A 23,404-nucleotide genomic window follows, 5' to 3' on the forward strand; every position below is an offset into this window, starting at 1 on the left:
ACCACATTGCTGTGTGGAGCTGGAATCATGTGTAGGCCAGACCAGGTCGGGACCAGACAGATTTCCTTCCCTAAAGGACATAGTGAGTGAGATGGGAATTTTTTACAAACACAATCGATGATCACTCCATGACACCATCACCAGGATCAGCTTTCAATCCAGATTTTATTATTTAATTTAATCTCTGGTGGGATTTGAACCTGTTTCCATAGAGTAAGTGGTTTAATGTTCCCATTGTGAAAGAATTTAGAACTAGGGGGCGTAGTTTCAGGATAAGAGGTTGTTCATTTAAGATGAAATTAAGGAAGTATTTCTTCTCCGAGAGGATTGTGAATCTTTGGCCCTGGAGAGCTGTGGAGGGTGAATCATTTAGGGTTGACTTTGTCAGATTCTTGAACTATCGGGTGTTGAGGGTTATGGGGAGAAGGCAGGGATGTAGAACTGAGGCCATGATCAGATCAGCTACAACATTGAATGGCACAGCAGCCATCTGGCCTACTCCTATTTCTTACGCTTTATCTTGTGTGATTTTATCAGACACAAGAACTGAAAATGTCTCCATGAGCAGCAGATAGAGTATCTCCAAATCGATGCATTAAGCACCTTATGCTGCAACAGGGAAATATTCATCTAAAATCTTCTCAAACATGTGAAAAATTGCTATCCATCTCAGCTCTGACATATTTAGTCCTCAGCTGGCAATCTGCGATGTTTCATGATGTAAAACGATGGTGTTTTGTTTAATCGCAGTGTTGTCTGATACCGACTATTTCCATAAAATCAGGAAGTTTGATATTTGCTGCATACAAGATGTGGCACTGATCTGTGTTCCAAAGAAGCAAGCAAGCGCAATATTTGTTGCCAGTCTTTTATTCGTTCATCTTCAGAAATATCATTTAAACAGGGAATGCATTTTCGACATCTGCTTCTTTGCACAAGAGAATCTAAAGAATTAATCAGCTAGTTACTGAGTAGGTTCTGCAATGGCACCTGTTGACTTTATGTAATTGAGGTCAGTGTTGATACCTCGACAAGGATTCCACACAGTAACCACATTTTTTTTTAATGATGAATGATTTATTTCACTATTTACTATTGACTTTTCACTGACAGTCTTTAAGACAAGCTTGAATTAGTGTTTGAAATCATCTGAGGCATTTTAATTTTAATTAATAAACTTCCTTCGCCTGTTGCGGCTGTGTTGGTGTGACTGGTTTCCGGAGCAGTGCTTCACGTTGATCTCTACTCAGCTCATTCTCAGTGACGTTGTCTGGAATATAAAATATGGATTAAAGTCACAGGATAGAATGGTACTTTCATGACAGGTTTAGTTAATGGTTTACATGTACACAATGGGCACCACTAGGTTTCGCACTGACCATTAACAATGATCTATAACACAGGTGAAAATAAAAGGCAGAATATGGGAAAAGGTGTGAGATAAATATGTGAACATGCTTACACACATGCACCTTTATACCAACAATTCACTGCACTCAAACTGAATCCCATTATATATAGGTTATTTGACATGTGTTGACAATGTAAGGAGTCACATAAATCTAAGCTTTTCTTTCTTTCACAAGCACCCACAAATGGTGAACTCAAACCCTGTAACTGGTGGTGGTGGCATAGTGGTATTGCCACTAGTCTAGTAATCCAGAAACACAGGGTAATACTCTGGGGATCCAGGTTCAAGTTCCACCATGGCAGATGGTGAAATTTGAATTCTATAAAGATCTGGAATTGCAGGTCTACTGATGACCATGAAACCATTGTCGATTGTTGGAAAAACGCATCTGGTTCACTAATGTTCTTTAGGGAAGGAAATCTGCCACCTTTATCTGGTTGGTTGGTCTGGCCTACATGTGACTCCAGACCCACAGCAATGTGGTTGACTCTTAACTGCCACTCAGTTCAAGGCCAATTAGGGATGGGCAACAAGTGCTGGCCTTGCCAGATCAGATGAAAAGAATAAAGAAAGAAATGGTTCTGCAATCACCTATTATGCTTTGGCCTTTTCTACATATATACATCATTGTTGCCATCCTCACAATGTATATCCAGATAATGAATAAGATAAAAAACATTCAGCCCAGTGAGTTCATTTATACCACAGGCCATGTACAAACTCCCATATTTTGGCCCAAAATGAAGGAAATTGCTACATAAATTCTCTCTGATTTGTAAGATTAGTCGAACTGAAGTCCATCTTTATCACACAGCCTTTCATGCAATTATTTTCCCCTCTATTACCTCCACCTTCCAATAATAGTCATGGAGCAGCATTTTTAATTCGATGTTTATTCAGCTTCTTCTCAAAGTGTTAATCAACTCAACCTAAACCATTTCTCCTCATTGCCTCTCTAGCTGTTCAGTCGAATCTTTCAAAAGCCTTCTAAAGACCTATTTTACCAATTGTGCTTTAATGGCCCCTGCAACCCCCTCCCCCCACCACCTCCCCCTCCCCCCACACGCATCCTTCCTTCCCAGTTCTGTTTGTTCTCGCTCTTTCCCTTATTAAACTATTTGCGATGTTTATCTACATGAGGGTGCTGCCATTGCTGTGATGGTGGGAGTCTGTTCTATTATACCCACCATCTCTCTGAGAAAAATAAACTTTTCTTCTTAAGGTAGATTGATCAGTCTTGTGTTTGCAGTAGGGGGCTGTGCTCAAGAGGAGAGGGTGGTAGTGGTTTGGGGGTGGAGGGTGGGGGGGGGGGGGGGTGGACAGGGATGCAGGGGGCACAACTACAGAGTTATGGGTAGAAAAGATAAAGTTGTCATAGTCCCAGATGACCATAGGCTGTTCTCTCCTTTGAGAGGGAGAGCTTACTGGTGGTGATTCAACCTGAGGATCACCACACCTCAGACAAGGGGCAGGACTGAGAAGACAGGCCTTCATAAATAATCTCAGCCAGTACAGGAATTGAACCCATGCTGTTAATATTATTCCACATCACAAACCAGCCATCCAGCCAACTGAGCTAACCAACCTCCCATAGATATAAATGTAAACTACCTTCTGTTATAGCATGTATACAAAAATCATGAAGTTAACTTACTAAATGCCTGAGCAACAACACTGTGTGTTCTAAGTAGGCAGCATGCTTCCTAATGAGGGAATAGCCTGAATATGAAACCTGCCTTCCTAACACTTTGGGTGGGATTTTCTGGTCGCACTCATCCCAAGGCTGGAAAATCCCAGTCAACGGACCTTTCCATGGTCTGTGCCCTGCCCGCTACGATTCCCGTGGTGGGAGGAACGAGAAAATTCCATTAATTAATTCTACAAACTGATCAAAAATTCCATTCTTGTCACATTCAGATGATGTGGTGATGCCGGCGTTGGACTGGGGTAAACACAGTAAGAAGTCTCACAACACCAGGTTTATTTGGTAGCAAAAGCCACTCGCCTTCGGAGCGCTGCCCCTTCATCAGATGAGTGGGAGTTCTATTCACAAACAGGGCATATAAAGACACAAACTCAATTTACCAAAATAATGTAATATGATAATAAATAATAATAAATAAATAATAAATAAATAATAGACCCCATCAGTCTCGCAGCAGACACAGAGGAATTCATCAGGCGAATGAAGAGACCAACAGTGAACACAATGAGACAGCCAATGAACTGGAACAGCCGACAGAGAGATCCGCAGTGCAGCAACCGTAGAGGAAAGAGTCGAATTGGACTCCTCCGGAAGGCCGCTGCCCTCGACTTGACATGTATGCCCAAGCCGTCAGGAGGTGCGTCAACACCAGATACATCAGCCGCACTCACAAGACAGCCCCGAACATCACCCAAGCACAACGCAATGCCATCTGCGCTCTCAAGACCAACTGCAACATTGTCATCAAACCAGCAGACAAAGGAGGGGCCATCGTCATACTGAACAGAACGGATTACTGCAAAGAAGTGTACCGACAACTGAACAATGAGGAACACTACAGTCACCCGCAGGTCCGACCAAAGAACACACCCGTCAACGCAACAGACTGATCAAGACCTTTGATCCTGACCTTCAGAGCAACCTGCGTGCTCTCATCCCACGTACTCCCTGCGTTGGAGAAACTACTGCCTCCCGAAGATACACAAGGCAAACACACCCAGCCGTCCCATTGAATCGGGCAATGGGACCCTGTGCGAGAACCTCTCTGGCTACGTCAAGGGCATCCTGAAACCCAATGTACAAAGAACCCCCAACTTTTGTCGTGACACTACGGACTTCTGACAGAAACTCAGCACACATGGAGCAGTTGAACCAGGAGCACTCCTCATCGCAATGGATGTCTCGGCACTCTACACCAGCATCCCCCACGATGATGGCATTGCTGCAACTGCCTCAGTACACAACGCCGACAACTGCCAGTTTCCAGATGCAATTTTACAACTCATCTGCTTCATCCTGGACCACAATGTCTTCACCTTCAACAACCAGTTCTTCATCCAGACACACGGAACAGCCATGGGGACCAAATTCGCACCTCAATATGCCACCATCTTCATGCACAGGTTCAAACAAGACCTCTTCACCGCACAGGACCTTCAACCGATGCTATACACTAGATACATCGATGACATTTTCTTCCTTTGGGCTCATGGTGAACAATCACTGAAACAACTATATGATGACATCAACAAGTTCCATCCCACCATCAGACTCACCATGGACTACTCTCCGGAATCGGTTGCATTCTTGGACACACGCATCTCCATCAAGGACGGTCACCTCAGCACTTCACTGCACCACAAGCCCACAGATAACCTCACGATGCTCCACTTCTCCAGCTTCCACCTTAAACACGTTGAAGAAGCCATCCCCTCCGGACAAGCCGTCCGTATACACCGGATCTGCTCAGATGAGGAGGATCTCAACAGACACCTCCAAACGCTGAAAGATGCCCTCATAAGAACAGGATATGGCGCTCAACTCATCGATTGACAGTTCCGACGTGTCACAGTGAAAAACCGCACCGACCTCCTCAGAAGACAAACATGGGACACGGCAGACAGAGTGCCCTTCGTCGTCCAGTACTTCCCCGGAGCGGAGAAGCTACGACATCTTCTCCGGAACCTTCAACATTGATGAAGATGAACATCTCGCCAAGGCAATCCCCACACCCCCACTTCTTGCCTTCAAACAACCGCACAACCTCAAACAGACCATTGTCTGCAGCAAACTACCCAGCCTTCAGGAGAACAGTGACCACGACACCACACAACCCTGCCACAGCAACCTCTGCAAGACATGCCGGATCATCAACATGGATGCATCATCTCATGTGAGAACACCATCCACCAGGTACACGGTACATACACTTGCAACTCGGCCAACGTTGTCTACCTGATACGCTGCAGGAAAGGATGTCCCGAGGCATGGTACATTGGGGAGACCATACAGACGCTACGACAACGGATGAATAAACACCGCTCGACAATCATCAGGCAAGAGTGTTCTCTTCCTGTTGGGGAGCACTTCAGTGGTCACGGGCATTCAGCCTCTCATCTTCGAGTAAGCGTTCGCCAAGGCGGCCTTCACGACACACAACAGCGCAGAGTTGCTGAGCAGAGACTGATAGACAAGTTCCGCACACATGAGGATGGCCTCAACCGGGATCTTGGGTTCATGTCACCATGAGCCAGTTCAGAGTCAACCACATTGAGTCACATGTAAGCCAGACCAGGTAAGGATAGCAGATTTCTTTCGCTAAGTATGTTACTAATCAATAGTAGTTTCATGGTCACCATTGCTGAGACTTGCCTTCAAGCCCAAATTTAAATAAAAGATTTAATTTAAATCTGCCAGTTGTCATGGAGGGATTTGAACCCATATTTCTAGAACAATAGCCTGGGTCTTTAGACTACTGACATTACCACTACTCCACCATCTCTGCTTATTTTCCACTCACAGAAGAGGAATTATCCTTGAACAAGATACAGAGCCCTTGACAAATCCTTTTCTTGCCTTTTATTGTGAAAATCCCCTAGTCACCACACTCTGGCACCTGTTCAGGTACACTGAGGGAGAATTTAGCATGGCCACTGCACCTAATCAGAATGTCTTTCGCACTGTGGGAATAAACTGGAGCACCCGGAGGAAACCCACACAGACACAGGGAGAACATACAAAGTCCGCACAGACAGTGATCCAAGCCAGGAATTGAGCCCAGGTCCCTGGCACTGTGAGGCAGCAGTGCTAACCACTGTGCCACTACATGGCTGAAAAGCTGCAGGACAACAGAATGGAAGGACAGAAATACTTACCCCTGTGCACTCTTCAAGTGAGTTTCTGATCTGATCCGGGCTATCTGAATGAGTTGGAAATATGGGGAAACAAAAAAGCAATTTGCCAGGTAAAAGGGAAAAACAGTGAAAGAAATCCAACAAGAGTTATGCTTTTTTGTTAATAAATAGAGGTAGTTTAAAGTAATCTTTGTTGTGTTGTTGGTAATTAGAAATAAGGTATGGATTTAAGTGAGTTTAGTTTAGTTTAGTGTTTCTGAGTAAGAAAGGATTAAAACTTTACTTAGATTCACGTTAAACAAAAGTGTTGCATGTATTGGGGTTTTGTTTAATTTCAGACTGCGCCTGCATTGTGATTAGAGAATTTACGATGTGAAAAGCAAACAGTGCTTAAAGAAAGGTTAGACTGTTCCATAGCAACCAGGGGCCACATTTAGGTTAGATAGAAGTTTTGAGTTTACTTTTTAGCTGGCCTCAAGGCAACTAGAGCTAGGTAGGAGGAAGAAGTTCTCACAGCTCAGCCAGAAGCAGAAGCAGATTCAGGATAATGGAGTAAGGATAGAAAGCAAGTCCCAGAAGTTAAAGAACAAATAGTTCTAGAAACCAGGGAATGAAGAAGAATGTCCCAGGAAGACTGAATTTAAAGGAATAAATAACATGAAGTGGAACAAGGACCTGATAAGGTAGAATTCAAGTAAAAGTCAGAGAAAGTACGCTGAATTAAAATACAGCAGTAGTAACCAGCTTTAAAGTGGAGAAGGTCGGTGACCTTTGTACAGCCTATGAAGTTCTAGTGTTCTATTGGCATGGCTGGGTAACTGAAAGATTGTGTGGAAGCTTGAATACATATGACAATTCAAGGCTGAGGAAGACGCAAAGAGATTTTGAATCCTGGAAGTGGGTCCTTGCTGAAAACAGCTGAGGGAAAGTGGTCTTTTGTTAAAGATTCTAAGGTGTGTATTTCAAGAGTGGAGTTTGGAAACACTGATGTGGAAGGTAGAGTCCAGTGAGAGCAATTGGTTCATGGTGATAATCATCTGGGGGGATTTGATGAGAAATCCGCAGAAGTTGGAATGGGTGGCATCTGCCCTTTGGTTTCAGAGTGGGGTGTGTCTGACCACAGTTGGCCTTGCAGATGGTTTGCAGAGATCAATATAGAATAAGTTATATTCCTCAACTTATGCTGACCTTAAAATCTGTATACATTCGTAGATGGAGTAGAGGAATATTGCATTATAGTCAATCTTTTCATGTTTAATAAATGTTTTATTCTTTTGTTAAAAGCCAACTGGCAGTCCTGGAAAGACGGAGGATGAGGGGAGACTTAATAGAGGTGTATAAAATTATGAAAGGCATAGATAGGGTGAACGGTGGGAAGCTTTTCCCCAGGTCAGTGGTGACGTTCACGAGGGGTCATAGGTTCAAGGTGAAGGGGGGGAGGTTTAACACAGATATCAGATGGACATATTTTACACAGAGGGTGGTGGGGGCCTGGAATGCGCTGCCAGGCAAGGTGGTGGAGGTGGACACACTGGGAACGTTTAAGACTTATCTAGACAGCCATATGAATGGAGTGGGAATGGAGGGATACAAAAGAATGGTCTAGTTTGGACCAGGGAGCGGCGCGGGCTTAGAGGGCCGAAGGGCCTGTTCCTGTGCTGTATTGCTCTTTGTTCTTTGTAGTCCTGTGACTCCGTTCATCCATGCTTCTAAAAAAAGTAAACGCTGCGGTCTATCGAGCCAGGGTTCCATACTGGGAACTTCCTGCTCAGCAGTAACATCAGCTGGGATCGTAACACCCATTTATAACATCACATCAGTAAATTGGGGCCAGGTTATTAGCTGGCATTCTAATGCGATGAATAACTAATGTTGTTGTGGAAGTGATTGTAAAAATCAGGTAAATAAAGAATGACAGACCAGTGAATAGGATATTTGTCTATTGTTGGCTTGTTTTTAAGATTGTTGAGGATGTGACATCATCATCAAGAATATATAGAAATTAGTCACCATTTGCTAAAATTAGCACAATGAGCAGGTTTACTTCTCTGCCTAAAAATTACTCGTCATTCGAGTGTTTTAGAATCATTAAATTATACCATATAGAAGTAAGCCATTCAGCCCATTGTGACTGTGTTTGGTCTTTGAAAGAGCTATCCAATTTGTTGCACTCCTTTACACTTTGTCCAACATCCTCCAAATTTTCCCCCTTCCAAGTATTCATCCAAAATCCTTTTGAAAGTATTACTGAATCTGCTTCTGCAGTCTTTTAAATAATTAATTCAGATTATAGGAATCCAATACATTAACAAATTCTCCTCAACTAGCCTTTGATTCGTTTGCTGATTATCTCAAATCTGTGCCCAATGGTCATCTACCATTCTGCCAATAGAAACCATTGCTCTATGAAACAAACCCTTCATGATTTTAAAGAGCTCTATTAAATTGTCCTTCATCTACTTTGCTCTAATGAGTCTCTTCATGTAACTGAAGCCCTGCATCACCCCGGTGGCATTCTGGTTAAAAAGAGAAAATGCTGGAAAAAACCAGCAGATTAGACAGCATCTGTGATCAGAGAAGAGTGATAGAGATTCAAGAATCATACGCACTCAAGAATGTTAACTCTGTTTCTCTCTCATATGCTGCCCGACTTGTTGAGTTTTCCAGCATTTTCTGATTTTATTTCAGATTTCAAGCATCCACAGTGTTTTTATTACCATCCTAATTAAACTCCTCTGAGTCCTCTCTCAGGACTAAACATCCTTCCTAGATTGTGGTTCCCAGGATTGGACACAATACTTTAGATGGATTACTGAAATGTAGCAACCATCATTTCCAATATATGCTATTTTGAGTATTGGGACAAATTTTGCAACTTGACACTCAGAGAACAGTGCTTCATATAGCAAATATGCACCTAAGAGATTTGATATGGAAGGTCAGTGTGCCCAATTCATGGGCTGCACACTTAACCATCCATTGATTTTAATGAACAGAAAATCATGCAAGTCATGAATGAGCTGCACTCACCTCTGTCTCCAAGCTCCTGAGATGCATTCCCCTGAAACTGTGTTCCACAAATGCTAAATCATAAGATTACCTCATTGGGCCTGATTTTACCATTTGGAGTCTAAGGGCCGGATCCGGGCGTAATACAGATCTGAGCCCGGAATCCTGCGCCCATACGCTTTCAGCCGTCTCCAGTCCGATCGCGCAGTGGGCGGGGGGCTTTGCGCTGCCGGAACGATCGGAGCTCTGAACTGTGCATGCGCAGTTCGAAAAAAATCTGAAGCAGCGCGCCCGGGCGGGAAAGAAAAAAAACCAGAGAGAGCGGCTCTCTGACACATGGAGGAGTTGGCAATAATTATACCTGCTCTTGTTAGAGAAAATATTGTTCTAACAATCTGATAACGCTATTAAACTCAAAGCTATTGTCGAAAGATTACACTTGCATCTATTTCAACTGTCTGCTTTTGTCTCAATAATGAATGTGAGCTGCTTGGGTTATTTTGGGCCGATTGTGTCTATTTGCAGGGCTCAAGTGAAAAATAAAATGTGCATTTCTGAGAATCTTCGACCACACATAACAAAATACATCCATATCATTTTGAGTGTCTGTTCATTCCTGTTGTCACAGAGACATCTCCCCATCAACCTATTGTAAAATAAATATATAACAAACCCAGTACTTGTAGCATATATCCTGAAGCAACAGTTCTTTAGAAGAAATTTCTAGTCCCAGGAACATCTAGGATATACTTAAACAGTGTCAGAAGTTTAATATTTTAGATCAAATGAATGTAATGGTAGTTTATGCAGAAAAATTAGTTTCTGAACTTTCTAAAGTGTAACAATATTCTGAAAAGAGATGCTTTTTACTGTTAAAGGATAGGAATTGAAACATTCAAATGTTTCAATTCCTATCCTTTAACAGTAAAGATAATGAATGGTTTATGTGCCTGGAATTGTTTACGTCCTCCCCCCCCCGCCCCCCTCCCACAACCAGAGATCCATCCTCCCCCCCCACCCAGAGATCCATCCTCCCCCCCGCAACCAGAGATCCATCCTCCCCCGCCCTACCAGAGATCCATCCCCCCCCCCCGCCAACCAGAGATCCATCCTCCCCCCCAACCAGAGATCCATCCTCCCCCCCGCCAACCAGAGATCCATCCTACCCCCCAACCAGAGATCCATCCTCCCCCCCAACCAGAGATCCATCCTCCCCCCCGCCAACCAGAGATCCATCCTACCCCCCAACCAGAGATCCATCCTCCCCCCCAACCAGAGATCCATCCTCCCCCCCGCCAACCAGAGATCCATCCTCCCCCCCAACCAGAGATACATCCTACCCCCCCCAACCAGAGATCCATCCTCCCCCCCCCAACCAGAGATCCATCCTCCCCCCCCCCCCCAACCAGAGATCCATCCTCCTCCCCCCCCAACCAGAGATCCATCCTCCCCCCCTCCCCCCCACACACTCGCAGAGCCGCCACGGACCCGGGACAGCAGAATGGCTGCGACTACAAGACACCCGTAAATACCGGAGAGCTTTCGGACGCCATGCACCTACCTCCTCGCCAACCCTCACTGAGAAAGCGCCGGCTTCCGACTTTCATTTAGCAGGTCACTAAAAGCGCGGATCCGGATTGGGCCACGCGGTGGTAAAGTGGGATTTGGCGGTAGAGTTGGGCGGGCAGTTCATTAAATCGATTTAAATGCATGCTAATGCATTTAAATCATCGGGCCGCCTAATTCGGGCACGGACTGGATCCGCGCCTGAATCGGATGTCGGTAAAGCTGCGATCTGCTTGGATTCGGGTGCAGATTGCGTTAAAGGCCCAACGCCCGAATTTACCGTGATTTCGCGCCCGAAGTTTTGGTAAAATCGGGCCCATTATGTCCAATATGTAGATTGTGCAGTGTTACTTCCAGTATTATGTTGCGATTAATGAAAGGAAGAAGTTGCATTTATCTAGCACCTTTTATGATAGACATCCTGAAGGGCCTTCCTGCCAGAAAAGTTCTTTTGATATTTGACCACTCGGGAAATGTGGCAAACAATTTCACAGAATTGTTACAGCGCAGAAGGAGACCAATCGGCTCATCGTGTCTGCACCGGCTCTCCGAATGAGCAATCCCTTGGTGCCCTTCTCCTGCCTTGTCCCCGTAGCCCTGCACATTCTTCCTCTTCAGACCACAGTGCGATTTCCTTTTGAATGCTTCGACTGAACATGCCTCCACCACACTGCAGTGCATTCCAGGCCGTAACCACTTGCTGCGTGAGAATTATTTTTTCTCATATCATTTACACGGAAACAGGAATGAAATCATCGGGCAGATATTCTGCTTACTTAAAAACTGAAAGAGAAGAGTTGTTTAAGTGTTCCGCCAGCAAATACATTCATATTTCATTGTGTACCTGAGCAGATTCTCAGTTTCAGGGTCACATTTCATAAGATGATCCTTTAGTGCTTTTGACTTTTCTTTGCTTGTGCACCGCTTCCAAATAGTAATCTTAGTGGTGTCAACCTCCACAAAAAACTATTCCCATTAGCCGCACTGTGGGAGTATTATTTACATTATCAGGTCACCAGTGCTCAGTTCAATTTGGCTACACCACCCATACTGAGAGTATCGCTTTCAGTTCATCACCAAAATCTATTGTTACGTTAAAATAATGAGCGTGATTGAGTACGAAAGCACAGATTAGGGAATAAGGTAGCTCTTAATTTGTTTGAGTATAAAAGAAGTGATTGTGAGTCAACAGCCCAAAAGGAAAATTGGGAGAAATATAAGACGGGCCGCCAACTCCTGGCCGCCCATTTTACACGATTGTACAAGTCAAGATCGACCCAAAATATGTTGTTCCACATTTTAAAAGAAAGTAACAAAAGGAGGAAAGGCTTGCATTTATATAGCACCTTTCACAATCTCAGAACTGTTTTATAACCAACAGAGCTCTTTGTGAAGTGTCGTCACTGTTGTGATATAGGAATCACTATAGCCAATTTGCACGTGATGAGCTCCCATAAATAAAACTGAAATAAATCACAGGTGACCTAGAAACACTTTGCCCGTGATTCTCCAGTGCTGCTTGTAGTGAATGGAGTTTTGTCTGAGTGCCAAATTCACCATTCATAGAATCATACAGTGCATAAGAGCCCCTTCGGCCCATCGAGTCTGCACTGACCACGTGAGAAACACCTGACCTCCCACCTAATGCCATTTACCAGCATTGGCCCATAGCCTTGAATGTTATGTGCCTAGTGCTCATCCAGGTAGTTTTTAAAGGATTTGAGGCAACCCCCCTCTATCACCCTCCCTGGCAGCATATTCCGGACTGTCACCACCCTCTGGGTAAAAATGGTTTTCCTCACATCCCTCTTAAACCTCCTAACCCTCACCTTGAAACTATGTCCCCTCATGACTGACCCTTCAACCAAGGCACAGTAAGAAGTCTCACAACACCAGGTTAAAATCCAACAGGTTTATTTGGTAGCATGAGCTTTCGGAGCGCTGCTCCTTCAGCAGGTGAGTCTCGTGTTACTGAATAAACCTGTTGGACTTCATCGTGGTGTTGTGAGACTTCTTACTGTGCCCACCCCAGTCCAACACTGGCATCTCCACATCATGGTCTTCAATGAAGGGGAACAGCTGCTCCCTATCCACTCTGACCATATCCCTCATAACCTTGTACACCTCGATCAGGTTGCCCCTCAGTGTTCTCACTCGCCGTGGGGCAAGAACGAATGAGATCGGAGAATCCCACCCATGGGCCTGGATTATAGGCTTGGGGTGAGCTCCCTGTACCCAACCTTAGTTTTGGGAGCGAGCCCTCCTCTGCTTAGCTGGCTCACACCACTTTGATTTTTTGGGTGTAGTAGTTGAAGTGGGTTCCATCCATCTCCAGAAAGGTATCGCACCTCATGGAGCTGTCTCTGAAAACTGGGAGGTGGCATTCAACAATGGACCAAGTCATTCGGTTAAGCGTGTGATCTCGCAGGGGCCAAGCTGACAAACCAAAGCAAGGGCAGGATGGAGAGGTGGGAGCATGATGGAAAGGGTGGGAGGGGAGAGAGGGGATAGCTGTGAAGAGGAAAACCTGTTGGAGGGAGCTTGCATTGACACAGCGGCCATGAAAACAAGCATCTCCCCCCTTTCACTGACCAGCAGCCCGCATGGTTAGACCTGTCATTGGGTGTAGGCCCCTCCTGCTGCCTGTTATATTTGAACGATGCCAAGTTGAAGCCTCTAATTGGGCATTAATTGCCCACTTAAGGGCTGAATGACGGACAATCCACCCGATGCCTCCCCAGCTGCCTTTAAAATCACAGATGGGGTAGTGGGGCAGAACGGGCCGGTAGCGGGTGACTCTCCAATGGCACAGCAGCCTAATTTGCTGATCCATTCACCTATTCTCCCACCTGTGGGTGACCTGTAAAATCCAATTCTTAGAATCACGGAACATTTACAGCACATTCAGTCCATCATGTGCCGACGCCAGCTGAAAATGTGTCATCCAGCATACTGCCACTTTCCAGCTCTTAGTCCATAGGCGTTGGTGTTACAGCATTTCAAGTGCAGATCTAAGTATTTTTCTGAATGTGCTGAGGATTCCTGCCTCCAGCACCCTTTCAGACAGTGAGTTCCAGACTCCACCACCCTCTCTGCTTGAGGGAAAATTATCCTCAGTATCCTTCCAATCTTCTGCCAATTATTTTAAAGCTATGCCCACCGTTTATTGACCTATTTATTGACCGTGGGCGGCATGGTAGCATGGTGGTTAGCATTGCTGCCTCACAGCGCCAGGGACCCGCGTTCAATTCCCGGCTTGGGTCACTGTCTGTGTGGAGTTTGCACATTCTTCCCGTGTCTGCGTGGGTTTCCTCCAAGTGCTCCACTTTCCTCCCACAGTCTGAAAGTTGTGCTGGTTAGGTGCATTGACCCGAACAGGCACCAGAGTATAGCAACTAGGGGAATTTCACAGTAACTTCATTGCGGTGTTAATGTAAGCCTTACTTATGACTAATAAATAACAAATAAATAAACCTTTCTGCTCAGGGATTTAGGTTCTTCCTACCCATTCTATCTAAGTCCCCTTGTAATTTTATGCATTTCACTTAAATCCCCCCTCAGCCTTCTCTGTTCCAAAGAAAACATCCCCAGCCTATCCAACCTTTCCTCAGAGCTAAATTCGCCAATCCTGGGAGTACCCTTGTAAATCTCGTCTGTGCCTTCTCTATAACGACTGTCTCTTTCCTGTAATGAAGTGACTTGAATTGTATGTTATGCTCTCGCTGTGTCCTAATTGCTATTTTATGCAGTTTCAGCATAACCTCCCTGTTTTTATATTCTATGCCTCAGCCAGTAAACAAAAGCATTTTGCATGCCTTCTTCAGCACCTTGTATATCTGATCTGTGGCCTCAGGGATCTGGGCTCAGGCACTCCAAGATCCCTCTATTCTTTTACACTTCTCGGTATCCTCCCATTCCATGTATATTCCCTTGCCTGGTTTGTTCCCTCCAAATGCATTACCTCTTACTTCTCCATCGAACTCCATTTGCCTTTCTGTGCCCATCGGATCAGAACATTGATATCTTCTTTAGTCACGTCTTCCTCATTATCAACCACATGACTAATTTGTGGCATAATCTGTAAACTTCTTTAGTGGAGACCCTCTACATTTAAATCTGTTTTAGTTTGTTTAGCTAGTTGAGGGACGAATGTTGGCCAAGACCTTGGGAGAAATTCCCCTGCTCTTCTTTTGAATTGTGCCATGGGATCATTTAGGTCCACCTGAAACGTAGATGGGGCTTCAGCTTAACGAGTCATCCAAAAGATGGAAACTGCAGACTGTGTTCTTCTGCTTACCTGTGGACACCAGGAATGTTTGAACGTAATCATTCCAGAAGGAGCACTCTGTCGCCTTCAATTCTTTTTTGTTTTTCAAGGTGGATGCAAACTCTTTGTAGTTGCTGCCTTTGGTGCTGTCTAAGAAGCGAGGCCATGGAGGCAGGGTCTCACTAGTGGAGTGTCTGGAGAAGGTGAAGGGATGGTTGGGGTTGCTGCAAAATAGAAAATTGGAAAAGACGTACTTTAAGGATAGAATACAGGGATGATTTACTGAACATGCATCACCCCCTTGTATCCCAGCTGGCTGGTCATGCACCTCAGGAATTCATGTGAATTCACTTCATGTGAATGAAAATCTCCCTCCATTTCCTTCTTCATAACCGAAACTACACTTACTGGATAAACCTATTGAACAGGTGCTCCCAACTATGATCAAAGTGCATGCACGCTCTCTCAAGAGCAGTTTGGGTTGGGTAACAGATGCCGGCTTCGCCAGCGATGCTCACATCCAATAGGAGATGGAAAAAGAAGCTCGAGAAATGGTATTACAATGCTATAGTCTTATCTCTGAGCCACATTGTCATCAATCATGGCTCCTCAGTGGGAGCACTGGTTCCCTGAGTTTGGATTTTGAAACAATCATTCGGTAATATCTCCTACTGTATTACACACAGGAGCCATAGGCAAGAGTTTCTCCGCAGTCGAGACAAAAGGGGAAAGCTGAAGCATTACATCATTACTACAGATGAGATGCTGTACTTAGGAGTGTTGACATAGAATCATAGAAGGTGGCCATTCAGCCCTTCAAACTGCACCGACAACAATCCCACCCAGGCCCTATCCCCGTTACCTCATATATTTCCCCGCTAAACGCCCTGACACTAAGGCCCAAATAAGCATGGCCAATCACTCTAACCTATACATCTTTGAATGGTTACCATTATTCATAGATGGTGTCCATTATAAATGTTACCATTGTAATTTATACTGGAAAATGTTGACAAGAAGTGCCTGCTGGCATAAGAGTTGTAACAGATTATAGATAGTATCAATGCATTCACATTAATAATTTGTGTTTATATAGAGAGGTTAATGCAATAAATTTCAAAAGGCACTTCACAGGAGAGAAAAGCAATGCATATTTGAAAAGATGGGTGTTGGAGGATTTTAGTTTATTTTAAGAAGGTTAAAGAGTCTATCAAAGTAACAAAGAGACTTTCAGATCATATCTTCGTGGTTGATGCATTTGGGATAATTTCAGAGCCATTGTGATTTGCCCGTTACATAAAAATATCAAAACATTACTCTGCCTACTTCTTTGTCTCTCCCTCTCACCATGCCTCTCTTTTTCTGTACCCTTTCTCTCTTTGTTTTTCTTTGCAGGTCCCCTTCTTCTGTCTGCTTGGCACTTATCCTTCACCGGCAATATAATACTTACCCTGACTTGACAAAGTTGGCAATGTACTGGATGATTGTGAGAGACAGACTCCGTTCCTGTACCGTGAACAGCTGCTCTGACTCTGGGTGGAGGGGCAGCCCGAAAATGAACTGCACATCCCATGGAAGACTGGCACTGAAACAGGAAAAGAACACACTCACATGATTACAGGATATTTAAAAAAAATGCTGTTGGCAATGCACTGCCAAATATAGAAGTGTAGGCAGACTACAGTCCATAATAACCCAGCAACTGGCCTCAGCACCTTGAGACTACAGTCCATAGTAACCCAGGAACTTGGCCTCAGCACCTTGAGACTACAGTAGGAAGGAAGATTGAACACTTCAGCAGAATTTAAGAGTCATCCACATTGGATCTGGATTCACATGCAGGCCAGACCAGGTAAGGATGGCAGATTTTCTTTCCTACATGATATTAGTGAACGAATTTTCTTTTTACAAAAATTAACAATAACTTCATGGTCACCATTACTGAGGTTAGCTTTCAATTCAAATTCAAATTCCACCAGCTGCCAGGTGGGATTTGAAGCCACGTCCTCAGAGCACTAGCCTGGGCCTCTGGATTACTAGGCCAATATTCTCACCATGCCAACGTCTCCCCTACTATCAGCCAGACAACCTTTCTTTCCCCCCAATTTTCAATATTTCTTAAATCTGGTAAAGATCAAAGAAAATGAAAATAACGTCCTGATGATTTTTCTCCAGGATTGCACACACCAATGTCTTGTGGCAGGAATTTCCAATCCCGTCAGCAGCAGGCAACATGGCGGGTGGGACGGGAAGATTTGGAGAGCGGCTAAAAACCAATTCTCCCACTCGTGATAAATGCAAAATATTGCAGATGCTGGGATCTGTAACAAAAACAGAAAATGCCAGAGGAACTCAGCAAGTTTGACAGCATCTGTAGAGAGAGAATAGAGTCAACGTTTTGAGTCTGGATGACCCTTCGTCAGAACTAGTGGGATCAGAAAATCCTGGCCCTGGAGATTTCTCTTCAAATCTTGGAGACTCCTACATTGTGTTGACATTGAGGGAGAGATTATTGTCGTTGCACCAGATTCTCTAACTCTTTGCTGTACTGCGCACAAAATCGTGATGGCTCACAATGTTTGTGAGAACTTCATCCCATACGAACAGTGATTTTTGACTTCAAGGTTCTCCAATTTCAAAGATAAATTCGTGAGAAGGACAAGCATTTTTTTCTTGGAAATTGCCCAGATACCTCTGTGATGGCCAACAGTTTTTGGCCTCTTTGTGGTTTCCATCAATTGATTAAGTTTTGTTGAAAATTGAATGCAACTGTCAGTGAACAACAGACTTATGGGAGATCAATTGTGCAAGGAGATACTGCAGGCATTTTAATAGCAAGTATCATTTACAGAGGATGTGCAGTCCAGTGAATTGTCACATAATCCTGGATATTATCTGTAAATTTACTAAAAAACACAGCAGAGAAGGAAGCCATTTGGCCCATTGTACATGTATTAGTGCCTAGTGTCTCTTAGTCATCCTGCCATTGCTCTTTATTAGCAGCTTGGAGGGAAGATATTTGAGTTAGAGTGTTAGATTTTCAAATGATCATGTTGTGATTAACTCTCGGTAGTGTTGTTGTTGTTGAACTGCTCAGACATTTGGAGCAGCTCATTAATTGGAGGGTTGGGAAATCCTCTTCCTTTGAGGGAGAAAAGAGAGAGGTAAATTGAAGGGAGAAATAGAGATGAGGGGGTCAAAATAGAGGGAGGAGAAAGAAATGAAAAGCGCAAGAAAGAATAAGCTGGAGAGTGAAGTTACGGCAGTGAAGTGGATGGGCTGATCTGGCTGAAATACTCCGAACCGTGCCTCCACCTATGACAAGAATAAAACACTTTTTAAAACAGAATATGCATATGCCAGAGGATTAAGCCCTTCCCATTAACTAACTGGGCTGATAGTTCTGACAATCAAACACTCTGGGCGTAATCTCACCGGCCATTCACACTATGCTCCCGCTGCAGCGAGGTCGGAGAATTTGGCACCCAGCAAAATCTCTGTTCACTGTAGTGGGATGGGAAAATCCCACCGGCGTGAAGGGCCATAACCTTCCTGCCTTCATGTTGCACCTACTCAAGCCAATAGAAAACTTTTATTGGCATGTTACAGAATGTTATGTTGTAACTCATTAGTCCACATGCCTTTGAACTGTTTGTGTGAGAGGCCCATTAAAAGATTCTGTTAGGGTTTCCCCACTTGCCTGGGAAGAACTTCAGAAATGAACATTTTTAATGTCCAAGCTTTCCTAAGTGTTCGTATAAAGAACAAAGAGCAAAGAACAATGAAGAACAAAGAAAAGTACAGCAGAGGAACAGGCCCTTCGGCCCTCCAAGCCTTTGCCGATCATGATGCCCTAACAAAACATGGTCCTACTTCCAAAGTTTCAGTGAGAGAGTGGGGATCTGCCTGTGGAAATTTACTGGTAATATCTCCTGGATGTTTGAAAGTGGTATCAGAACATGGTGGTGGCTGTAAAGTATAGCTTGCTGCTTTTTATTTTTAACAATGTACAGTACAATGGATTTCAGCAGTTTACAGGACATCTCTTCCTGCTTTGTGTTTTTATTCATTATAGGGTGCCACCAGTAAGGTCAGCAGTTATTGGCCAGCCCTAGATGCTCTTGAGAAGGAGAGCCGGCTTCTGAAACCATTAAAGTATGTGTTCTGAAGTTACACCCACTGTGTTGTTAGGGAGCAAATTTCCAGAATTCGACCCAAGAACAATGATGGAATGCTGACAATTGTCCAAAGCATGATGGTGTTTGACTTGGAGTGGGGCTTGACGTGTTGATGTTCCTATTTGGCCGCATTTGGAGTATTGCGTACAGTTCTGGTCGCCGCATTATAGGAAAGATGTGGAAGTGTTGGAAAGGGTGCAGAGGAGATTTACCAGGATGTTGCCTGGTATGGTGGGACAATCGTATGAGGAAAGGCTGAGGGGCTTGAGGTTGTTTTCGTTAGAGAGAAGAAGGTTAAGAGGTGACTTAATAGAGGCATACAACATGATCAGAGGATTAGATAGGGTGGATAGTGAGAGCCTTTTTCCTCGGATGGTGTTGGCTAGCACGAGGGGACATAGCTTTAAATTGAGGGGTGAGAGATATAGGACAGATGTTAGAGGTAGGTCCTTTACTCAGAGAGTAGTAAGGGCATGGAATGCCCTGCCTGCAGCAGTGGTGGACTCGTCAACGTTGAGAGCATTCAAGTGGTTATTGGATAAACATATGGATGATATTGGAATAGTGTAGATTAGAGGGGCTTTAGATTGGTACCACTGGTCGGCGCAACATCGAGGGCCGAAGGGCCTGTACTGTGCTGTAATGTTCTATGTTCTATCTGCTTGCTACTCTGCCTTTATATGTGGTGCAAGTTGTGGGTTAGGGAGGAACTGCTTAAGAAGAAAGATAAAAGCAAAATACTACAGATGTTGGAATCTGAAACTAAAAGCAGAAAACGCTGGAAAATCTCAGCAGATCTGACAGCATCTGTGGGGAGAGAATAGAGCCAACGTTTTGAGGCTGGATGACCCTTCATCAGAACTGGAGCCGAGCTGAGTGTGTATATAATAAGCTCAGCTGTTTAATCAAGAGTGCTTCTTCAAGAAAAGAACTAGCAACAGCTAGTTTGTCAGCTTTAATTGAATTGCAATATCAAATCAGATACAAGTTCAGGCATATCCAACTCCAATTACTCATCAAACTGTCAAATAAACCCTCCTCCTGAGCACCAAAAGCAGCATCTTTGAAAGTATCAATGAGTAAGTTGACAATAAAGCTGGAACACGTTAAAGAACATTTAGGCACAGGAAACTGATAATATTACTTCAAATTAAGCAAGCCAAAGCAGGAAGGAAAGACATAAATTTTAAATATAATGTTTCACAGATTTATTAGGAACAATGAGTGATAAATGTTTGGAAGGATGTTTGAAAATTTGGCAAAGAAGCAAAACAAGAAGGATATTCAAGCTGTAGCTGGATGCTTTGATGGAAGAGTAGCATTCTATAAGGTTGAACTTTGATGGATATTCTTGTCACCTCACCTCTAGCCCATTTAACCCCAATTCCTCAGTGTTTCCGGTGAGAAAAATCCTCCCTTAAGTCTCACCTGTGTTTTGAAAGTCTCCACAACCTAGCCTATGACCCGCTTGCTATTCACTGCAATAACTCAGCAGTTCTGAATAACCACTCTCTCACCTCCACCTATAATACCCTCACCTCAGCAGAATCTTCGCTGTCTGCCAATCCCTGGGACACAAATCCAAGGGGCACAAACATGAGTTCACCTGACACACAACTGATTTCGCCAACCATCTCCATATCAGGCTGGACCACCTCTCTCTATCAAAAATACCTAATGGTCTTGGGCCATATTGGAGGGATCCAAACTTGCCACTGAATCTCTCTCCTCACTGCACAATTTCACTTGAACCTTTGCTCTGATGCCTGTTTCTTTCTCTCAATTTCCTCTCCTACACCATTCTGTGTCAAGCTGATCTCATCATGACCCATCTCCTGTTCCCCTGATCCCTTTTCTACTAAATTCCTAACCACTCAAACTCTTTTATTGGCTTCCATATTGGCTGATACTGTAAGAGGTTGCCTTTACTCAGAAAGCTTTCTCCTTCCTTTAGACCACCATTGTCAATTGAAGGGGAGGCAATGGTGGTATTGTCACTACACTCGTAATCCAGAGCCCCGGGTAATGCTCTGGGCACCCAGGTTTGAATCCCACCATGCAGATGTTGAAACTTGAATCCAATAAAAATCTGGAATTAAAAGTTCAATGATGAGCATGAAATTATTGTCGTAAAAACTGATCTGCTTCATTAACGTCCTTTAGGGAAGGAAATCTGCCATTCTTACCTGGTCTGGCCTAAATGTGACTTCAAATCCACAACAATGTGGTTGACCCTTAAATATCCTCTGAAATGGCCGAGTAAGCCACTCAGTTCAAGGGCAATTAGGGATGGGCAATAAATGCTGGCACAGCCAGTGATGCCCACATCCCATCAACAAATAAAAAAAAGTCCAGCTCCAGTTAAATTCTTCTCTCCTACTGAACTATCTTCCATGTCCTTTTTTTTTTCAATCCTGCGGTAAGATATATACATCTGGCATTCAGCTACTCAGTCAATATTGTTTCTTAATCAAAAAAATACTTGCAGCAAATTCAGTTTCTGCGTCATTTAGCCTGTCAGTCCTGAGTTGTAAGAATTTAAAGCAGGCACAAGTTCAGGCCTATCCATCCGATCACTTATCAAACTGTCAAATAACAGCACCCTATCCTCCCATCCAACACCAGGGGTCCTTGAGTTTGTTATTGCAGATTCTTGCTCAAGCTTTCTGCCATGCTTGGTTTGAAATGATCCAAGCAGGTGTCATCACTCCTACAGCATTGAAACCCCTTACAAATAACATGAACAACAATCTCTGTGTCTCTGGTCCATTTTCCCTCCTCTTTATAGCTCTTGCCAGATTCCACTGTGTAATTCTCTTCAAATACTATTCTCCAAAGCAACGTGTTGCCCAAAGAGGTTTAGGTTAGGTGGATTGGCCATGCTAAATTCCCCCTTAGTGTCCCAAGATGTGTAAGCCGGATGGATTAGCCCAGGTAAAATGTGTGGCATGAAGGGGATAGGGCAGGGGAGACGAGCTGGGTAAGATACTCTGCCAGAGAGCTGGTGCACACTCAACGGGCCGAATGGCCTCCTTCTGCACTGTAAGGATTCTATGATCTATGATTGCCCTCACTTGGTTCCACTCTTACACATCTGACCATAGCCTGAACACTTCTTTCCAGTCCCATATTGTCACTGCAGGAGTTCACAATGATCCACAGATCTGAATTTCACCATGAGCTTTGGTACTCCATGTCAGATTAAAAACGATCTTGAGCCCACACTTTTATTTATTTATTGTCACAAGTAGGCTTATATTAATGCTGCAATGACGTTACTGTGAAAATCCCCAAGTTGCCACATTCCTGTGCCTGTTCGGTACACGGAGGAAGAAATTTGCACGGCCAATCCACCTAACCAGCACGTCTTTCAGACTGTGGGAGGAAACCGGAGCATCTGGAGGAAACCCACGCAGACACGGGGAGAATGTGCAGTCTCCGCACAGACAGTGACCCAAGCTGGGAATTGAACCTGGGTCCCTGGCGCTGTGAGGCAGCAGTGCTAACCACTGTGCCACCGTGCCACCCCAGCACTGGGACTGGTTTAGCAATTCTACCTCAGGTGCCTACTGATTCATCCTCCCATCCCTGCACTGTCCAATTACAATACCCACCTTTGACAGTTGTTTCAGGCTGAATTGGAGTGCTCATTACTTTGATATACCATTCTGACCCTTCTGCCCCTCACACAGGCTGCTGCATCACTTCCATTACATCATTCACCTCAGTTCGTCTGCTTCGGAACTCATCGTCCATGTTTTTATGATTTAAAAAAAAATCTTTTATGGGAATTAGGCATCACTGGGAAGGGCAGCATTTGTTGGCCATCTCTAATTGCCCTTAAACTGAGTGTCTTGCCAGACCATTTCAGAGGCAGTTAAGAGTTGACCACATTGCTGTGAGTTTAGATTCACATGTAGGTTACACCAACTAAGAATATGCAGATTTCCTTCATTAGTGAATCAGCCGGGTTTTTACAAAAATGAATGATAATTGTTATAATCACCATCACTGAGGCTAGCTTTATGTTCCAGATTTATTAATTGAAACAAAGGAGATTGTCATCGACTTCAGGCAGCATAGTGGAAGACACGGCCCTGTCGACATGAATGGAGATGAAATGGAAATGGTCGA

At 44.1% G+C, this 23,404-nt stretch overlaps 1 protein-coding gene across 1 annotated transcript in view; it reads right to left on the minus strand.

The window, feature by feature from the left end:
* Positions 1–860: 860 nt before the first annotated feature.
* The window catches only part of tg (thyroglobulin), a 387,985-nt gene continuing 365,441 nt past the window's right edge, over positions 861–23,404 (minus strand). Inside the window, exons 47-49 of the mRNA XM_078216995.1 lie at positions 16,543–16,677; positions 15,123–15,316; positions 861–1,270 (exon numbers count right to left, since the gene is read on the minus strand). Coding sequence (XP_078073121.1) covers positions 1,170–1,270; positions 15,123–15,316; positions 16,543–16,677 — 430 coding nt within the window. The 3' untranslated portion in view covers positions 861–1,169. The remainder of the gene's footprint in view (positions 1,271–15,122; positions 15,317–16,542; positions 16,678–23,404) is intronic.

The sequence above is a fragment of the Mustelus asterias genome, chromosome 7 (genome assembly GCF_964213995.1).
Source record: "Mustelus asterias chromosome 7, sMusAst1.hap1.1, whole genome shotgun sequence".
NCBI lineage: Eukaryota > Metazoa > Chordata > Chondrichthyes > Carcharhiniformes > Triakidae > Mustelus > Mustelus asterias.